This window comes from Asterias amurensis, chromosome 18, assembly GCF_032118995.1.
Source record: "Asterias amurensis chromosome 18, ASM3211899v1".
Taxonomy (NCBI): Eukaryota; Metazoa; Echinodermata; class Asteroidea; order Forcipulatida; family Asteriidae; genus Asterias; species Asterias amurensis.
Genome location: NC_092665.1, coordinates 1,094,238 through 1,112,281, shown reverse-complemented (window position 1 = coordinate 1,112,281; position 18,044 = coordinate 1,094,238). Strand labels below are relative to the sequence as shown.

At 39.5% G+C, this 18,044-nt stretch overlaps 1 protein-coding gene across 4 annotated transcripts in view; it reads right to left on the bottom strand.

Moving 5' to 3' along the window:
• Positions 1-18,044, bottom strand: part of LOC139951142 (polyamine-transporting ATPase 13A3-like) — a 63,232-nt gene that overhangs the window by 9,729 nt on the left and 35,459 nt on the right. For all 4 annotated transcript variants that reach the window (XM_071949999.1, XM_071949995.1, XM_071949997.1 and 1 more), the window contains exons 11-23: positions 13,325-13,459; positions 8,197-8,373; positions 7,529-7,639; positions 5,595-5,641; positions 4,508-4,696; positions 3,979-4,040; positions 3,301-3,442; positions 2,495-2,590; positions 2,135-2,288; positions 1,420-1,540; positions 1,072-1,196; positions 572-765; positions 114-242 (exon numbers count right to left, since the gene is read on the bottom strand). In XM_071949999.1, the coding sequence (XP_071806100.1) occupies positions 114-242; positions 572-765; positions 1,072-1,196; positions 1,420-1,540; positions 2,135-2,288; positions 2,495-2,590; positions 3,301-3,442; positions 3,979-4,040; positions 4,508-4,696; positions 5,595-5,641; positions 7,529-7,639; positions 8,197-8,373; positions 13,325-13,459 (1,682 nt within the window). The remainder of the gene's footprint in view (positions 1-113; positions 243-571; positions 766-1,071; positions 1,197-1,419; positions 1,541-2,134; positions 2,289-2,494; positions 2,591-3,300; positions 3,443-3,978; positions 4,041-4,507; positions 4,697-5,594; positions 5,642-7,528; positions 7,640-8,196; positions 8,374-13,324; positions 13,460-18,044) is intronic.

Here is an 18,044-nt window from a genome sequence, read left to right as displayed (position 1 = left end):
AATGACATTTGATACAGTCAAGTATTTAAAGGACTTATAATAACTAACTTTTATATAGGGCATTTTACAATAACCTTTCAATGGGCTTTGAAGATGGACGACCCAATACATACCTTAGGCATGAGCTCCGGGTAGTATTCGGCTATGACGGCAAACGTCTTGCCATCCATTGCAAAGTGATAGGAGTTTATATCAATAGCCGTCTCCGCCCCAGTGAATGTCACCTGAACCTCCTCTGGTACCTGAGTCAAGAATAATAATAAAGGAACATTTATATAGCGCCTTATGTATGGCCTCATAGCGCTTTACAAAGAAAATAAAAACCAGCAACTACATATAAAAATACAAAACAGAAAAAACACTCAGTTTTAGCAAAATCCATACGAATAAAACTAGAAATTTAAAAAGAGTCCATAAAAAACACAAGAACACTGATACAATATTCAAGAACAGAGACATGTTGATTAGAGGGGGGTTTGAACAAACAACCTCCGGATTAATGTGCCGGCGCCTTAGAATCAGATTTGAAAATTTTGAAGTAAAACTGAAAATTTAGCTTATTTCATCATACCTGTCCATTTTCTCGTCTGCAATTTGTTTTGATGTTGTTGCTGTGGTGCGAGTGCGCTTCGACTGGGGTCCATTTTATGGAAGGTTGTTGCCCGTGAACAAGAGGTGGCGTCGCCTCTACTTCAATCACAGCTTCGGTTGGGCCAATCATGCCACACTTTCTCGCCATGTGAATGGCTGTAAGCTTGTTGTCGCCTAGTAACGGTAAAACAAACACTGAAAATTCAAAGACTGCGTTTGATAAGCACTGTAAAACAAGCGGGCAGGGTGAGCAATCTGCAATGCCATTTGGGCAAGCTACCATTGCTCTTAGCCCTTCAATCAGTTCCCATAGACTTTAAGAAAATTTGTCAATGGCAGTTCTCTTTGTAAAATTCATAAGGCCTTTTAGGACTGGGCATACACCTGTGACAATATTCAGATTGTTTCTCCTTAATAAAAAAAGAGTTTACCATTTTAATTTTACGAAAATCGGCGGTAAGTATTTAAACTGAATCTTACCTGTAACCATGACAACCCGCAGGTCGGCCTTTTTAAGTTTAGCGATGACCGGTGTGGTCTGCGGCTTGAGAGTGTTTTGCATTATAATCAGACCAAGCATCTGAAGGTCACATTCAACAGCACTCCTGTGGAGTTCAATCAGAAAACAGTGAAATTTACTAGTTATAATAACAATAAAAATATTAATAAATAACTAGACAGTAAATTGTAATTAATAGAATTTTTCACATCGTTCTTTTCAGAGCCACCACAACTCATCAGACATTACTACATGGTGTTACCTCAAACTAACTTATTCCCCCCAAATTGCAAAGTTTCAAATCTTACTAATCAATTAGATTGACAAACCTCTGCAGTTTGAGCGCCTCATCGTAGCCGACGTTTTCACCCAGTTCACGGCAGGCAATAGCCAGAACTCTCAAGCCCTGCTGAGTGAAATCCTTCAACACGTCTTCAAAGTCGCAGGGAACTGTAGGGTAATAATCAATCAAAAAATATTGTAATACTGCTTCATGACAGCCCAAACTCATCCCACAGCATACTTTATTGTTTTGGCAGGTATGAGAAAGCCCCATTAAAGAATTAACAACGATGGCCACACAAATTTGGAAAGTACACATCATTTTCAATTATTTGGTGTCTATACATTGAACTATTTAGGTTGTTAAATTTAACAATTTAGCATCTAATCTGCCTGGGGCAGTCAGCAACACCACTGGTTTGTGCATGATCCATTTAAGTCCACTGTTTGGAAAAGGAATTATATGGAGATAACAGCTGTGAGTTGCCAGACAAAAAGGATGTGTTATTTTAGCCTCTTTCGTTAATTGAGCTTTCCCTTAATGATTTGCAGGGTTTTGCTTTAAGAGTAATTTATCTGGGACCTTGTGTGGGTTTGCAAGACAAAGAAAAATTTGTACCTTACAATCAGGAAGGTTTCTACAATAATCAGTTTCTTCAAAGACATTTTACTGCGTCGTTCAATGCGTAGCACAGCTAAGCAACCAAAAGCGAGAAAATCAACCGAGCAATTGAAATTTTGTTCGAAATCTCAAAGACGTACCTGATGCCGGATCACACATCAAGGCCACAGTCTCCGGTGCCCCTTTAACAAAGATGCTGAAGTTTGGTGAACCTGTCGTCTTCGCCACTACGCTCATCCGCTGAAGCCCAGACGAGAATGTAAACTGCCGAAGAATTCCAATCTCTTCTATCCTCTGAAATTGTTGAGATGATTATTAATAACAATTTATTTAATTTATATTGCGCCCTCTAGTTTTCACGGCTCCAACACCAATTTTCAAACAAGGTGATTTAACAGCAGGTGAAAAACCTTTTCCTGACCAGTACTTATCCGCAGGTTGTCCTGGACTAAGGTCCCTAAGGAGCCTAAAACCCTACTCCAAAAAAATTGAAGACTTACCTTTGCATCTGATGCTTCCTCACTTGATGAATAAACCACTGTGGGCATGCTGTGGTCAAAGTTTCCTAATTCGCCATCTTTTGGTTCTTCCAAATTCTACCAAACAAGACAAATATTTCATTATACTTTTTTTAGTCAAAAAAAAAATGACGGTAAAACTTACTTGGTAAAGAGAACTAGAAAGATGTTGATATTATAAAACAATGTTAGAAACAACCCCCTTGAAGTTAAGTAGTTAAGTAGTTAAACCCTTGTTTCACGAATTTGTGTGTTACTTCAGAGGGAGTTGTTTCCCAGTGTTTTATACTTATCAAGAGCTCTCCAATGCTCGTTACCAAGTCAGTTTTTAAGTTAATATTTGTTATGAGTCACTACCAACATGTACCTTCCCTAATAGACAGAGGTAATTTTTGCACTCGAAATTTGAATCTGAAAAAGACTTCATGCATGAAGCCTTTCTCAGGCATCTTAAAACACATACATCTATGCAACAAATGGTGTTTGTTTCTTTCATTATTTTCTTTCAAACTCGAAGAACAATTGAGAAAGAATCACCACGGGTTTGCACTACGATTGGTAGTGCATGTCAAAGAACCCAGAACACCTACATGTATCGTGGAAGAGTAGGGGTTAACCCCGGTGTTTCTGGTTCACATAGCAGGTTTCCTCAGGCTTGCAAGCTACAGTACACTTGTGAGGCATCATTGTTTTCTTTACCAGAATTATAACAATAACTGACCAAATCATAAGCCAAGGGCCCAGATTCAACATGGCTCTGATTATGCTTCCTATGACCTTTGACCTACCCATTTGATGGAATGGAACATCTGGAGGTCAAGCGGGTCTCCTTTCAACTCTCCGTCAATTATGGTCAGGGAATGACACGTTGCCATGGCAGCCACGAAGGGTCCAAACGGAATTTTTGACGGGTCAGACACCATCACAAATCTGATATGAAACAATTATTGTTGAGATTAATTTACTTCTTTTCAATACCCCATTCCGCCCCCAAATCTTAGATTTCAAAGTCACTGAGCATTTTAAATAGAACTAATACAAATGTGAATGAAATATAAATGTAAACACATTGTAATGTTACAAAAATGTTACAAAACGTAGATATTTCTCAAAGAAGATTATGAGTTTATGAAAGATTTTAACAATTTTGTAAGAGGCCATTCAGAGTTATTAAGTTGTTAAATTTTCATCAATCAATAATCTAAAATGTGGTTGTCAGACAAACATTCCACCACCATTTATGCAAACGTAGTCACCGCATCAAAGCGCTAAACTGCAGACAGTAGCTGAATGTCAGTACATGCTAACAAAAATAAAACTTGGACCTGTACAAATTGCGTCTGTCAGTGAAAGTTTACACAACGTTGGTCGTAATTGGGGGTACTTAGAATCTATTTTTAACACTAGTGTAAAGTGCTATTAAAATGTCTTGTTCCCAAGGGACTGAAAATAAAAATGTTGCCTACCCATCTGAATTCACTGGTGAAACAGCAAGTAACTCCAGGTGATCCTCCGTCAGGGTGCCTGTCTAAAAAACATTAATCCCCAAACAAATCTTTGTAGGCATTTTATTTTAAAAGATTTTCATTAAAATAAATTCCTTTCATCCTCCATTGTTCACAAAGTGTGAAATATTATCAACAGTAGAGTTGGGACGTTTAAAAGGGTAACGATCCATAGGGTAACAGTAAAATCCATTTTCAAAGTTCCTAAACCATTACCGGGAAGAAAGCTCCTTTACAGAAAGAGGCCAGCTTCTGGCAACTCACACCTATTATCTTTATGTAATTCCTTTTCCAAACAGTGGACTAAATTGGATCATGCACAAACTACTCAACTACTTTCCCTTGTAGATCCAGGGGACTTCTCATTGTTATATTCACTGCAACGGAGCAAGTTCTTAGTTTCAACGTTTCAACTTTCTTAATCTAGTCATCATCAGGAGACTGACAAAGCACCTTCAAGTCTTAAGTGTTCTTATGGTTAGTTTTTTACCTTATCAAAGCAGATGACATCCAGCATACCGCTAAGGTTAATTCTCTGAGGGCTGATGCAGAATATCTTATGGTTCTTGAGTCTTGTTTGGGCGTACACCATCCCGATGGTCAGGGCGGCTGGTAGAGCTGGAGGGACAGCGATGGTGAAGACATCCAACGCCTTGAGAATGATATCCTTAGTAGAGGCCTAATGGACAGTCAAAGAAAATCTCTCTCTTAAAGCCATTGGACCCTTTCGGTAAACAGTGTTGTCCAAGGCCCACACTTTGTGTACCACAACTTCTACATCAAATAACAAACCTATGAAAATTTAGGCTCAATTGGTCATCGGAGTCAGGAGAAAACAACGGAAAAACCCACCCTTGTTTCCGCGCGTTTCGCCGTGTCATGACATGTGTCTAAAATAAATCCGTAATTCTCGTTAACGAGAATTTTATTGTTTTGCTGTTTTCTCAAAAAGTAAAGCATCTCATGGAATAATATTTCAAGAGAAGTCTTTCACCATTGCCTTCTGTAAACCCTGTAAGTTATTTGTAAATCTGTGAACTTTTATTTTTTTTTCTGAACCAAAAGGGTCCAATGGCTTTAAAGTAAGATTTGAAGAATTTGCGTGGTGAAAGTATAAATAGGTTTGCGGTATACTGTGAAAATCTCTTTTGATTAGTGTTTGTTCTGAAAAGAACCGGTAGTTGTCAGAGTAAATGTTTTCGATCAATATGCTCCGATTGTCTTGAAGAAACTCTAAAGGGAGATCAAAATCGTAGAATCTTGAAAAATCCTGACAGAAACACCTAGCCTGCAATGGAGGACAATTTTTGGTTTTATAAGCATCTTGCTCAAGGACATAAGTGCCCTGACGGGAACTCAAATCCACACCCTGAGACTCGCTTGGCTACGACACTCTCGTAGAAAATTATATAGTCCATCACAGACGTCCCAGGGCTTCGCCAAGGGAAGGAATGACTGTCTTTCTCTTTACTTCACAGCAACAAAAAGACATATTTCTAAGTGTTTTTTTTCCTGCTTTATACAATTGGGCCCAAAAGTCGAGTGAATGTAATTTGGAATTAAGGTTGACGACTTACATTGTGGGTGATTTTGATTACAGTGACGAAAACTGCACCGCAAAAAGCTGTAAACAAAAAGGATAAAGCCAAAGACAACCAGTTATAATCAAAGAAACACTGACTTAGGCTACACTCGTTTCAATCTGAAATGCAAGTACAATGCAGTGCTAGTTGCGATAACGTAACCCTCTTGGTCTTGCTGACAGCGAAGTTCCTCTCCAAGTCCAGGCTTCATCAACGGCAGGAGGGTTACGTTCTAGTACAATTCTAATAAAAGTTCAAACAAAGCTCCATTCCATTTCATCAGAGAAATGTTTCTGTCCGAAATACTGTAAAAGTTGAGACTGGAACATTAACATTGCTTAAATTTGGCTTGCAGAAATCAAAATTGTGTACATTTTTATTTGGTCAACCCTGAAAACTGTGCAATCCATTTATCAAATTTTGGTTTTGAGTTTTTTGTTTAGTTTGATTAATTATTTGGAAACAAAGCCAAAATGTAAGTATTAATTCCGTGTCCTGCCCCATCACATTTCATTCAGTCATGAAACAAAATTAGCATCTAATTTGTTTACTCAATCAAAATTGAAAAGTTGTGGCAGGATACGGAAATCTTTCCACCCACGTGGGCCGTCCAGAACAATGGAGGACACTCACTCAGCACTAACTTTACAAGGTTCTAGTTAATTAATGTCGCAGCTTATGACATATTTGGATCACTTAAAACATAGAGAAACTTACAATAATGTGAACATTTACTTCATTCTCTGATATGGTAACATAATCTATGATAAAAGAGACGACTGTCGTCAAAATGTCAGGAGTCGGTCACTGTAGTGTTGACATCTCAATCTTTAAAAAATAACATGTGCTCTATTCGGCAATAGAGGGAGCCCTTTACAAGGTCTTTAAATAATATTTTGCCAATCACAATCAGCGGCAATTTCGAAGCGCGGACAAAAGAAAGTGGGGGAAACGGGAGAAACTTGTTAAAACATTAAATATATTGCCTATACATTGTGATTGGAACCAACATCAGAAAAATAAAGAAGTTAACATTCAATGGACAACATAAACTGAATACTGTGCATGGCCGACACTGATGAGTCGGTGTTTGCCTTTATTCGGCGGCCCGGAAAGAAGTTTCTTTTTCCCGAAAGTATTCCAGAGTGCTCTGCGAAAACGTGCCGGCAAACGTGGGACACGTTTTTAAAATAGCCACTAAATTTCATTTCCATACGTAAGGCCTAGGCTGATTTATCATGGGTGTCACTGTGCAAACAAAGTTGGAACGGCGACACTGATGATATGAGCCGGTGTGCCTTTATTCGGCGGCCCGGTGTCCTATATGCAATACTATCCGGAGGAACTATTGCATATGCAATAATGTCCGCCGGACGGTTTTGCATTTGCAATCGTGTCCGCCCGGACGCTGCTGCATATGCAGTTGTGTCCGCCCTTGCGCAACACCGTCCTTACCGTAAATTAAACGCCCTTGGTTAACGGTACACGTTCGCCATTTTTTTTACAAGCTAAGTGTTTATCATAAATGACATGGGAAATGTTCGGCCATTCGGTATTCGCTGCAATCATAAAATACGTAAATATTCATGCTGCATATAATTATACCTCACAGATATATAATATATCAACTAGATCGGCCGCGCGTACATACGCGGGTTCTGGCATGGGGCCGCCATCTTGGCTGTTCTACAGCGACAAGTGGGAAAGGAATTAAGCCAACAAACTTTCGGTTTCGATCGTTAGGTCGTCACCGTGCCACCGCGGCATAAACTCGTATTTTTTTCTCCATTTATTCTGCTTTGATCTGGTGATTCAGTATACACAATTGGAGGCCTATCGTGAAAGAGCAGCGCGCCGCAGTCTCCGAATAGGCGCGGTCTTTGCCAAAATAAAATAATATCAAACTTAGTCAGGTCCCTCATCCTTACCAAATACTGCTAACATGCAGATGAATCGGAGCGCGTCCCTGTGGAGCTTGAAGTCGATGGGTTTTGGAAAGAGAATCGATCGGACAAGATCTCCCTTAGCTGTAGAAAATCCTTCAATAAAAAAAACAACAAGTTATATCTTTTAGATGTCGCTGACATGAAGTTCCACCAAGTAAGAAATAAAGAAAACACAACCCAATATGGAAAGAAATTTTTTGTTACGGGTAGTCCGTCTGCCAAAAAGTGAAAACGGTGTCCTGCTGAGATTCTGTCTTCAATATGGTGAGAGATTAACGAGGAGGATGAACATCAAGCAGGTAAACTCGAAGGTGGTTTTCATTTTATTATAAGGGCCTAACTACTGGTGTCTCCAAAATAAAGGTTGTGTGGCTTTGGGAGTGTGTGTAGTCTAGGCCAACCCTTTGACCGCACCTCAAAAATCTTGATATGACATTTCAGACAATCACATTACAAATGTCTCCCAGAAAGAATGAATAATTATGAGTGATAAAACTTCCAACTGGGTGTGGCCCTTTTCGAAACTACGGCTTGGTTTGGGCTTAGGCTTTATCAGTTGTTTGGAAAATGTGCGCTTTCCTTACGGGGTTTCAACTAGGTGGACGGAGCCCATCAGCACACGCCGTGGTTTCCAAAATACCACTGCCTACCTGTTCTAACGACGACTGCACTTATGGGCTGGTTGCCCACAGGGCGTCCCTGCAGAATCTCCGTACCGCAGTACAGCGTGTGTCTCTTATGGTTCTCTGGGTCAAACATCAACGGGTGATCGTCTACTCCCATCGGTGGGCAGGGGAGGGGTGTCTTGGTGATCGGGACCGATTCGCCTTGGGAGATAAAAACATAAATACAACTTCTTGAGAGTTAAAGAAACAAAGCCCCATTTGCGGTTTTTCTTTATTGATACTTCCAGCCATGGGCTAAATTCCATGGATCTTTTAAAAAGAAAGGGTTGATATCGGTTGATCACAGAATGTGATCCAGGCTATGGGGACGCACTTTATTCAATACTGTTGAATGACTGACAAAAATGCTTCATATGGCAGTCATGGCGATTAATAGTCGTTATTTTGTAAGGAAAGACCTAAAAAAAAATTGTTTTGAAATAACAAATTAAGGTATCTAGAATTTGCTTTGCAGGTGCATGAATTTAGTGGAAATAATGTTACCGAGTTGTGAATGAGAGCCCATAATAAATAAAGTGTTGGATAAGTTGGATATTAGTTGGAACATTAGACTGTAAAACCCTCTTATAATACATAGCCTCACATTAGACGAAATTAAAAGTCCTCCTTTGAATTTCTAGGAAGGTAATTTGCTAACAGCAGTCAGTAATTAAACTTGCTAATCTATTTTAGCGAATTAGTAAATGACTTGTTTGTGTTCGCACTAACATGAGGTCGAGTTTTGAGAAGTGAGGAAATTGTTTCCTTTGTGTTGAGGGTATCGTCTAATTCCTTAATATCCTCTTGCACTTTATAATAAGCCGGCCTTCTGAGAATTAAAAATGGCGCGAATTCAGTAATGACGGAGCGGATGCGTTTTTGTGGTATGGCCTTCATTTACTAATGAAGTTATTTTAGTCAGCGGGTCATCGTACTTGAAATGCGTGTGATGTTGGTCGAGTAGGCGACTCTGAACCTATACTCTTCGATAATAGACAGCTGGATTCACCGAACAAGAGAAAAGTGTGAAAGACAGTCAGGCATTCGTACATCCAGCAAAAAGATATACAAGTAACACTGTAGGGTGCGTTCGTTTAGCTTCCCTGGGTCTGCCCCCGGCACGTTCGAATAGCTTTTGACGTCATTCCAGGGGCTCACCCGGGTCGCGATTTTTTCCCCAAACGACATTGCAATATTGTTTTCCCCTGCTGCTGTGATTGGCTCTTTCCGTCAGATTACGTCATCATGAAATTGCCCTGCTTGTGGAGTGGGTCACTTGGGGGTGACCGAGATGCATGACGTTACCACGAGATGGGGAGTGTGATCGTTCGATTAGGTCTTGTCAGGGGCTCACCCGAGTGAGCACCGCGGGGTCGACACAGGGAAGCTAATCGAACGCACCCACATGTGTAAGGGTATGAGTAGACTGGTCCCCTGTCTTTATCCACGGCACGGATAAAGACAGGCACTGGTCTTACATGCCCAATAATGTCATTGGATAAACGTGATGTGACGTAAGCTGTCCATGTCTTAGTTATGATTGGTCGGCGGTAATGAAGTGTCAGCTTGCATTTTCGAGATGTTTCAGTCCATTGTCGACCTGGAACGGTGGAACCGGGTCGCTTATATACTTGATTTAAGCCCCGTCCTCGTGCAAGAGGTATCTAAGCATAGCCGCCGTCAAAATGTAGCTATTGTGGGAGAATGGGACGAGTGACGGAGCGGGTTGGGGAGTGTATTCGCTCGACCCCAGCGCATTGCCTATCATTTCTCTATGCCTTAACCAAAGGCGTTGGGATGGGCAACTGTATCAAGCACGCTCATTGGTCTATCCAGAAAATGCTCAGTCCCATCATGCATCACCCTCACACTGCACCATAGAAACACACTGCATGCATGACGTACTTCCTGGGCAAGAATCTGACCAAGCTGATTAGCCCGTCCCAGCGGTCCTGGATAGACGCGAAGGAAACGCAGAGCATCATAAAACACTATTTTTTTCAGGCGATGGCGCGGGCTTGGGACTTGAGTCAAGTCTAGGTCGCTTACTCGCTTTTGATCGGGGATTTTTAGACGCTAAAAAATTCACTGGAAATCAAATCTGGGGGGGGGGGGGCACGTAACGGTCAATTTGAAGAAAAAAAGGACCTCCTCCTCCGTTTTTCCAGAACGCATGGCGCAAAATATTTGTTTGTCGTCCATTATCCAGTAATAAACATCAAGATGTGTAGGTAAGCTCAATGTCAATCCCATGTGAACTAGAACCAGCTTCAGAGGTTGAAGTGTTCCAGGTTTATGCGGACTTAAGTCAGCAAAAAGTTCAATCATACTTGATTGAATAACATGACCTCTTCTTACACCCAAATATGCAAACTGTGTGCCGCACTTTATCGCTATCAAAGTACGAATGTAGGTCTCGATAGTGCAAGACATGTCGTCCGTTCTTTATCAAAAACATATTCGATTTTTATCTCCCTTCTGAAATATCGCCAGAGTTCATTTTCGTTATAATTACGCTCGGGAAGTCTTGTTTCCCTTTTGAAATAGTTTTCATTGACGAATCCTTGCCTTGTTCAAAAGAAGAAAAAATACCATTGCTTATGAAATATCTTTATCTATGAATATATCCACAGGCTAGTTAATCGATAGTCTTAACCAAAGAAATCCACAGTGCACCGAAATGAAATTCTCATAGCTGACAAAAGAGGAGAAACGAAAAAGAGTGGCATCGAACTCCATCTGACTCCATTTTCCAATCTCACTCAGCGGGGGGAATCGTAGCTGCCGTGAGGAGCTCAGAAATCCCCGGCGAACTCCATTACAGATTTTGCCTCGTGGAGTATCGATCCACGTAGAGTAATCACCGGTTTTCCTTGTTGTTCCGTTGCTGAAGCGGCTCTCTGGGTTGGTCCAAAACACCTGCCTGTCCCCGGTACAACCTTGGCGATAAAGAAATCCCAATCACACCTTCGTGGAGATACACTATAACGCGGCTTAATCAGGCGTGTTGACGGGAACCCATGATCCAGCGCCACGTTCATGAAAGGCCGGCCGGCGGGGCAATTGGCAGGACTCGTCCCACGAACAGCGCTGACTGCTCCACGCTACGACGCGCTGTTCTCGTAAAGACACGAACACGGCCAATCTTACCGTGTGTTTTCACGAAGACGGGTGTTTTTAATAGGTTTCTTACAATAATGAGCAAGGGAAAATCGTCATCTGTCATTTTGCATTCTTCATAAATACGGGTTAAAAGGTTGACATATTGTTATGACAGATTTGCGTACACTTTTTGCAACAGTCGTCTATTTCTAACAATTCAGTGAGCTTTAGGTACATTTTGAATTATTAGTTATGAGACATGACACTATCTGGATAAATTATAATGACTAAAACATCAAGAGCAAACAGGCTACATGAAATGGAAATAAAACCATGCATGAAAAATCCTAAAGTAGAATCAACATGGCATCTACTACCACGCCAGTTCAAGGCTCATCGGACTCTGTGCACGTACACGATGAGCGCTTGTGTAACACAAGGACATGAAGAACTTTATTGTCAGCCTGAATCAATATAAATGTGTTACTGGGCGGGAAATATGAATGTTTAAACGACATCTCGTCTGCAAATGCTCATCAAAACTGATCAGAAAGTGTTGCGAATTTCATTTTATGGTTTTCCTCCGTTTCTGATGGTGTCGCTGTAGTGTCGCGGCCGAATTCAGGCGTGTAATTAGATGTGTTACCATCGAAGTACAGCGTGACGTCAGGAGAACGCTGTCACGTGACTCACTTCATAGTCTCCATCGACCTGCGCGCAGCATCAAAAGGTGCGACAGTATTGAACGGCGAAAGGTCGAAGGATTCTTGCAGCGTTAAATAATGTCGCCACAGATTTGAGTTGTAATGATCATTTTTAATAACGAAAGGAAGATGCGGTTTTCATTGAGCTGTTGGGATTTCTTATTATTAATTTCGTATTCTTTATGTGGAAGGTATTGAAGCGCAGTAATAAGTAGAAGTCGGCACGGGAACTTGGTAAAACCAAATTAGCAATGAATGCATGAACTTGTGACCTGGTTTCGAGCTGTGAAATGGGTTATGCAAACGTGTTCTACCTAACCAAAGGCTTATTCAAGGTCCGTAAGCATCTGTGTATGATATCTCAGTGCCTTGTTGAGAAGACTAGTTACAATGTCAACTAGATCAATACGGTTCTTCTAACCACAATCAAAATGCAACGTCTGCTCCTTTACCAACGCCTTGAAAGTAGCCTACATTTGATCAGCTTATGCTTGAACAAAAATTCAATTTTATGCAATGCTTTTGTTTAATTTGAAAACCAGTGAAACTTTGTGTTCCTATGCGAATCTCACCTGTAGTGTTTTAAAATACTATCGTAACTTCAAAAATGTTGATTCTTACAGTTTTTGCAAAAATCTCAAATATTATGCATCGGTTTTCAGATCCTTGATATAAAGCTCACATGTCAATCTGGTATAAGATAAGTTCTTCTACAAGTAAGGCTTCCTTACTTTGAAAACTGACATCTTTAAGAAAGACAATTAAAATTTCCAGAAAGTTATGTGTGCTAGGAAAACGTGTATAAACCTCGATCTGGAATGTTTTGTATAAACTTTAAGGAAATTCGTATAAATCCATGGGAAACTGTGTACAAGCAATTATTGTTTTGACCAATTTGTTTGACCAATACAAACAAACCAAAGGAGTATTAAAGTTGAACGACATATATAAAGTAGATTTATAAGTTAGAAGACGTGCATAAAATCTCTATGAAGTCGTGTACACATGTATAAATCTGTGAGATTTTTTGTGGTTATATTTAAATGTCCTTAAAGCCCTCTTGGAGTGACGCTGGCTGTATTGAAGCTTTAGCCTGGACAGCTGACGTCACACTTCAAGGTCTCAGGCCAGCGTGTATATTCACCTTTGACCTACATTCATTTCACATTGAGATACGCAAACAAATTCTAAGGCGGATGATGATTCCAATGATATAAATCATTGTATCCAATGGAATCACTGGATCTGAGTAGCAGGTACCTAAAGACATGGGGCCCAAACTATTGAAACTTAAGCTGTGCACTTACCAGTTAGCATACTTTCATTAACAATACAGCTGCCGCTGATAAGTACTGCATCACAGCTCATCATGCAACCGCGAGTCGGAAGCTCGACCAAATCACCCGGAACCAGATCTGTTACGCAAACCTCCTCAACTCCTCCTGCAAAATATATCATAAATCAACTTAAATCCGCTGCTATTTCCACACATACGTCACGTTAAAGGATTGGGGTACTTTTCACACAAAACTTTTTGGGAAATGAGTAAAACAATGTTACGAAAAATACGTTTTTAATATGCTCAAATAATTTTCGTTTCATGAGGCGAAAAATATTTTCGTGACTTCTCCTACTCATTTCTCAATAACTAAAGCACCTCAGCAAGTAATGTTTTAAGGGAAGCTTTCTACCAACATTATCTTTAAACTGTGTGAGTTTAATGTAAATATATAGACACTGTGCTTTATTTCCTACAACAATTACATTATACACTTTATTCAAAAGCTTAATAATGCGGGTCTGTCCTTGTTGAAACTTAATGACATTTAACTCTTATACATAAACTCATGGGTCATAAATGGATACATTGGGACCGTAGATGGCAGCACACTTACCCAGGTAAATTAAAGCCTGCTTACGTAGCTATGAGCATGCGCGCCTACGGAGAATAATTGATATACCTGGCAAGTGTGCTGCCACCTATCGTCATAACCAGTCCCCCAATTTTTTTTCACTAGCCTCTGAGATCTGGCAATGTAAAAAAAAAAACTTTCATGCAGAGTAACAGGTTTCTTGTTATTATTCATATTTCCATCCCCATGGCGAGAAATGGGTACTGGAGGTTTTAAAGTTCTGTTTTAAAATTCCTATATCCATTCCCATGACTAGAAACAGGTCCTGGGGGTTAGTACGTAAATATACTAACCTCTGAGACCTGGTAATGTAAAAAAAAAAAAAAAAAAAAACTTTGATGTATAACACAAGTTCTGTTTTCAAATTCCTATATCCATTCCCATGACTAGAAACAGGTCCTGGAGGTTAGTACGTAAATATACTAACCTCTGAGACCTGGTAATGTAAAAGAAAAAAGAAAAAAAACGTTCATGCATAATCAAAGATTTGTTTTAAAATTCCTATATCCATTCCCATGACTAGAAACAGGTCCTGGAGGTTAGTACGTAAATATACTAACCTCTGAGACCTGGTAATGTAAAAAAAAAAAAAAAAAAAAAAAAAAACTTTCATGTATAACACAAGTTCTGTTTTCAAATTCCTATATCCATTCCCATGACTAGAAACAGGTGCTGGAGGTAGTAGTACATAAATATACCAACCTCTGATACATGGATATATAAAACAACAACTTTCATGTATATTACAAGTTTTGTTTTAAAACTCCTACATCCATCCCCATGACGATAAACGGTAATGAGTAATGGGGCGAGATTGATAGTATAAAACATTGAGAGAAACGACTCCCTCTGAAGTAATGTAGTTTTTGAGAGAAAAAAAAATAATTTTCCACGAATTTGATTTCGATACATCAAGTTTAGAATTTGAGGTCTCGAAATCAAGCATCTGAAAGCACACAACTTATTGTTACAAAGGTGTTTTATCTTTCATTTTTATCTCGCAACTTCGACAACCAATCGAGTTCAAATTTTCACAGGTTTGTTATTTTATGCGTATGTTGAGATACACCAACTGTGAAACACTAGTCTTTAACAATTACCAATAGTGTCCACTGTCTTGAAACATGTGCTATTTCTCTTTGGTTTGTGTCTTTTTTTCTGCATTTTTTGTTTGCCTTTATTGCAGCATGCAATTGTATGGAGTCTACACCAGTTTTCGAAACAAACATCGTATAAATGATTCGTACATTATGTAAAGTAGGTCTATAATCATCGATTTACTACTGGGGAAAAATATGCATCCATATACCACAGAAACTGATATTTGGCTTCAGTTAATAAAAGCGGTCTACCGAAACACAATGATTTCTCCTCAGTAAAAGTGCACCACTGTTGCGCAAGTCTCCGTAATTAAAACGAGGCGACGTCAGGAGAGAAAATATGACGAATTCATTATAAAGAATCGCCATGTTTCACACCTACACACTCAACGAGGCCCTGGACAGAAATTGGCGCCAAAATGAAACCCTTAATTTGCATAGAAATACGCGGGAAAAATAGAGATCAGAGATCATGAATGAAACAAATTGGTGGGAAAAAGCACACGACTAGCAGTAGACATTTTCCGCTAACATCTGCCTGGATGTTGCATGCAATGATTTTGTGGTTGATGTAGTATAATCAGGCTATGATGTCTTAAAGGCAGTGGAAACTATTGGTAATTACTCAAAATAATTGTTAACATAAAACCTTACTTGGTGACGACCAATGGGGAGGGGTTGATAGTATAATATATTGTGAGAAACGGCTCCCTCTGAAGTAACGTATTTTTCGAGAAAGAAGTAATATTCCACGAATTTGATTTCGAAACCTCAAGTTTAGACTTAATTTTGAGGTCTCGAAATCAAGCATCTGAAAGCACACAACTTCTTGTGACAAAGGTGTTTTATCTTTCATTGTTATCTAGCAACTTCGATGACCGATTGAGCTCAAATTTTCACAGGTTTGTTATTTTATGCTTATGTTGTGATACACGAAGTGAGAAGTGTTGTCTTTGACAATTACCAATAGTGCTCATGTCTTTAAAGGAACGTTTCGTAGTTGTCAAAGACCGGCATTCACATGTTGTACATGCTCTTTGAAAAGGTAAGATGGCGGCCAATGCTCTGAGATGAATTATAAATAATGAATGTTTGGTAATATTGTCAAAACCAGTCTCCTCACTTGGTGTTTCCCAACATATGCATACAAAAAACTGTGGATATTTGGGCTCGTTTACTGGTCACCAAACTTGCAGTGGGGATAATACAAGAAAGAACACACAAAATTCGTTTATTATTTGAGTTGGAAATTACACCCCCCCCCCTATCTCTCTCAAAACAAGGTCACTTCAGAGGGAGCCGTTTCTCACATAATTTTATACTATCAACAGCTCCCCATTACTAGTTACCAATTAAATTTTAATCAATTACTGAAAGTAATGCTGATTTTTGTGTGGTATAGGCAAAGATAAAATACGCAGTAGTTAAAGTACCAGTCTAAGTTTTGTATATATTGCCGGTAAAACTGTGCGGTATTTTCATGTGTATATCGAAATCAGCCACCAAGGTGACAGTGGTAGTATTTAATGTTGATATCATAATTACTAGCGTCGAGAGTACGTCTAATGAGAGGGCTAGTGAATTGCTTGTCGATGCACTTTTTTTCTTCAATAGAATCTGAAATCTGTCTTTAGCTTCTTTAGAGAGCCACTTTGCACTTCGTGGCTCCCGGGTATCTTCCTAGAGAGTTGGTCTGTTATTTACAGTTTGAAAGATGCTGGCCAAAATTTGGTTAGGTGGTATTTTGGGTACGGAGTTGAAGTCATGGTTTGCAGAAATCGGACGTGGAATAAACGTTTGAAAATAATTATTCACGTTATGCAAATCTTTACAAAAGTGACGTAACACTCAAGATTTGCATAACGTGAATAATTATTTTCAAACGTTTATTCCACGTCCGATTTCTGCAAACCATGACTTCAACTCCGTACCCAAAATACCACCTAACTAAATTTTGGCCAGCAACTTACAAACTGAAAATAACAGAACAACCTTCCAGGAAGATACGCCCACGAAAGAATTCCTTGGGGAAATAATGCTGAATATTCAGCCCCGGGAGCCACGAAGCACAAAGTGGCCCCCTAAAAAATCCAAAGACAGGTCATGGTACTAATTACAAAGTAATGAATAATGAGCGAGACGATCTCGCTTACTGCTGCAACAAGCGCCCTCTGTTGACCACACTGATCTAGCTCTGTGAAAGGTAAGATGGCTGCAAATTCCCAGGAAAAACTCCACTTAAACCTGTTTGGTAGTTGCCAAAGACCAGTCTTCTCAATTGGTATATCCCAACATTATACATAAAGTAACAATCCTGTGGGTATTTTGGCTTGTTAATTGGTCATCGAACTTGCAAGAGACTATAGTAACAGAAAAACACCCATGTTGCAATAATATGTGTGCTTTGATGCATGATAAAATGCTTAAAGTCTTTTAACCCTATTTTACCAACAACCAGGTTACTTCAGAGGGGGCCGTTTCTCACAATGTTTGTAACCAAGTAAGTTTTTATGATAATTTGTTTTTTAGTAATTACCAAACGTGCCTAGTGCCTTCAACGTCCTCCTATTTCCGAGAGAGATTAATATTTCTGCCTCTAGGTCGGATTTATTATTTCCAAGAAGTCCTTTACCCCCACGGACAACTTCACAGACGGTGTAAGCTTAATTATGTTTCTGCTTATGTGTGGTGTCATAATCTATTTCCATTGCTCGTTTTAATTACAATAAATAAATTGCTTCAAATCTCATTAGTTCTTTGGATTTATCCCCGTAAGCCGATATTCTTGGAATTCTCCGAACCTTTCACAGTGACATGCCGTCCTTAGCGGTATGCTCATTTGATAGTCATTATTGTAAATGGCCGCGGGTTTCTATTTTATATTATCTTTTTCTGGGAATTCCTGGTTTTAAGTTTCGAAATAAAGTATTTGCTCTGTTTTACATGGGCATGTAATGGACAGAAGCAGTTGTTAAAGAGAGAGCTGTGGTCAAATTCAGTTTTTTGATGCACTT